Genomic DNA, 3,248 nt, shown 5'->3' on the forward strand with positions numbered 1-3,248 from the left:
CTTATGGGTGGGTGAATATGATTTTATTATTGTGTATTATTAGGTGTTGTTATTGTTTCATTTGTTAATGATCTTTTAAAAACTAATATGTCTCGTTAAATTTTGTGTATCGTGTGTTATTGTGTATTACATATTATAGCATAAATAATATGTATTATTGTGTGACACGTATTATTGTGTATTACATATTATGGCATAAATAATATATATGACAGTTTAGTCACAATTCAAAAGTAGAAAAAAAAATTATTTAAAAAAAAATATTAATAGAGTAACTAACATGACTCGGTTAAATTTTATAAGAGATTAAATAAGAATTTCTTTTTTTCAGAAATTAATTTAAACTCTGCAGTTTTTTTGAAAGAAAATGAATCTTCACTCTAAAAGTATTATTAAAATATATAATATTCACCGTATTTATGAACAGTAAATATGGTCTAGATGTCAAAATAACATTACTCTTAAATCAATTTAGGTTGATATTTTTGATAAATTATCTAACTATTAAACTTTCTTCTTCGTTGCTATAAATTATACCATGAAAAGATTATGTAATTTGTAAACACTCATCTCCAATTCATACTTCTTTGGAACTTGCAAACTCTATGTCACATGTAAAATTCTATTAGCTACAAGAAGAAGAAATCAAAAGAGCATAGACATATCAAGCTCAAAACTTTTGAAACACAAACTATATTACAAGACCGTAGAATGTTACATTGAGATTGTGGCATCAATCTTTCTTAGACTTTAAAGGAACAAATAAAAGTGTCCTTATATTGAGAAAAGAAGTACAAACAAAAAAATAAACAAAAACAGAAAAGTAGATATTTGAACCATTTTCTTCCCATTCTAACCAAAAAACAAAATGGGCTCCTTAATAATTTTTCAGGCACTTAATTGAGCTTGTGGATCATCTCACTTAGCACAAATTAATGTCTCTGAAATTCATATACCGGATTTGAATCGTCGTGAACAAAATTAATGATTGATTTTTAACCACCATAATTTTATTATTCACTTGGATTCGAAATCTAAACTACTCTGAAATGATGATCGTTTCATTAACATGAATTTTCATCGGAAAAATCATTTGTTTCTTCTTTGTCCACACGAATTGTGATACTTTCATCAGTTGGAGGCTTACATGGACATGCCATGGCTATGAATTTAGGAATCTCATCTCCCGGCATCAATACAGGCAAGCTCTCAGCATAGCTTTGCTTCATCATCTGTTTATCAAAAAATAATACAAACCAATTTCATTAACTTTTCTCGATAAATATATATACAAAATATGATTTACTAAAAATATAATACGTAATAAGTGCATGTTTGAATTGATAGCAAACTACTGCGATTTTGTCAAAAAATATGTTTTGAAGTTTTAACGACGAAATCATTTGTTACTAGTTTTTAGCGTAATTAACGCTAAATCGAACAATCACTAAAACTTAATTATGAAAGTTTTTAGCATGAAGAGAAGAAGATGATTACCACCAAAGGAAATGCTGGTTTTTGAGGAGAAGAAGTTAAGTCATGTTGTATTTGAGCATGAGGGCTCATAATTTCAGAAGATGGGAACAAAAATTTGAGCTTATTCCAATGTAATAAGCAACAAAAGAAGACACAAATGAAGAGTAAACAAGCAAAGAGAAGTGCTAAACCCAATGGAAGACCAATGGTAATTTTAGTTGCTGCAGTGTCTTGAAGTTCCATTTTGTATAATTCTCTATAGACTCTAACTAGCTAGTGTTATGTTTTTGTACTTGATTGGATTCACTTGAATTATGAATGGAATCATGTAGGATTTAAATAAGAAAGGAATGAGGCAACTTTGGTTTTTGATAGTTTATTAGGTGAGAGATGGTGGGGTGTGGTTTATAATGGGTGGACCTTTGAGAGATGTGACATTTCTATTGTTTATTGAGGTTGATTTGATATGAGGTTGTGTACCTTATTAAGGCAATCCTTATTTTGTTTTTTTGCGTAGGAAAAGAGAAATAAAATGCTTACTTTATCGTGTTTTTCTTTATAATGTTGAATTTACCATATCATGTAATTTACTAGTCATTGCTTGATACTTTATTCCATCATTCAATTATTGTTTAAGATATTGTTCCAATAATTGATTTGTAGTACCAAAGGCATCAAATGATACTATGACACTTCTTGTAATTGTTTCCTTTTTACTAGAGCATGTAAGAATGTAAGATAGTTAAGTTTTTACTAACAAATGGCCAACGACCAAGTACCTTTCAATAGCATTATTTTTCACCAAACCCAAAGGAGGGAGCTACCACTTCTCCATCCATTGTTGTTGACCAAAATGGACTTGAGGAGACCATGGTTTTAAAAAATGATCGCAGTAGTGTTGCGGTCGCGTAAAGAATTTTTTGATTTTGGGCGGCACGTGTATTGTGGCATTAATTGTGGTCGTTACGATGTGAATTAAACATAATTTTTATCATAAAAATAATGAATAACGGTATCGACATCTTCCTATACCATTTTGTCGTGACCGTTTTTGCAGTAAAAGATTGTTTTTTAAAACCTTGGTAGAGACAAATCAACCCATTATGAAGACCGGTGAGGTTCTATGCAACCTTGTTCATCTAGTGCAACACGAAACGCAACAAATTCAGGATTTTTATGCATTATACTCATTGTCAATGATCTTCGCCAAAACGTCGAGCAACCACATAATGCATTAAATGTTAAGTGAGCCCCTACCATTGCAAAGACATGTTATCTTCAAGACCATCCGAAAGAAAAAATGGACCTGTTCAACAATCTCACTCACCTCAAGAATCATCGGCTAGATGTTGATACTCCTTTTTTATTTTGAAGTTTTTAGATGTGTAGTGAGTATGTGAGCCAAAAATCATAATTTAGTGAATAAAATTATCGAATCCATATGAAATTAGGAATATAACTTATATTGCAACTGATACTATTTTAATAGAAAATAGATTTTGTTGGAAATGTTTTCTTTAACTTAAAACAAAAGAAAGTAAAATAAGATGATATCAGTGTTAGCGAGTGTTGTGATTAGTTTGCAACTATTATTATTACATGGATATTAATGATCAATTATGTTCATTTTAACAATCATTCCATATTTTCTCATGTAGCTCAATAATATTATTCATGTCTGAAATAATATCACGATATTATCTTAAATAATAGTGTGATATTAATTGTATTATTTATTCGACGATCTCTCATACTAATAAACAATATATTAG

General features: G+C 29.7%; 1 protein-coding gene across 1 annotated transcript; it reads right to left on the reverse strand.

Moving 5' to 3' along the window:
• Positions 1-643: 643 nt before the first annotated feature.
• On the reverse strand, positions 644-1,825 carry LOC127118639 (uncharacterized protein At5g65660). The gene is made up of 2 exons (XM_051048870.1): positions 1,498-1,825; positions 644-1,232 (listed from the first exon to the last, which is right to left on the reverse strand). The coding sequence occupies exons 1-2, from the start codon at positions 1,717-1,719 to the stop codon at positions 1,065-1,067; spliced, it is 390 nt and encodes a 129-aa protein (XP_050904827.1). The 5' UTR covers positions 1,720-1,825; the 3' UTR covers positions 644-1,064.
• Positions 1,826-3,248: the final 1,423 nt, after the last annotated feature.

Source organism: Lathyrus oleraceus, chromosome 2, assembly GCF_024323335.1.
Source record: "Lathyrus oleraceus cultivar Zhongwan6 chromosome 2, CAAS_Psat_ZW6_1.0, whole genome shotgun sequence".
Classification (NCBI taxonomy): domain Eukaryota; kingdom Viridiplantae; phylum Streptophyta; class Magnoliopsida; order Fabales; family Fabaceae; genus Lathyrus; species Lathyrus oleraceus.

Excerpts from the sequence above, each read along its gene's own strand:
- LOC127118639 (XM_051048870.1), bottom strand. The coding sequence starts at position 1,719 with ATGGAACTTCAAGACACTGCAGCAACTAAAATTACCATTGGTCTTCCA. Across the intron at positions 1,233-1,497 it reads AACCAGCATTTCCTTTGGTG|ATGATGAAGCAAAGCTATGC; the intron begins GTAATCATCTTC and ends TTTGATAAACAG.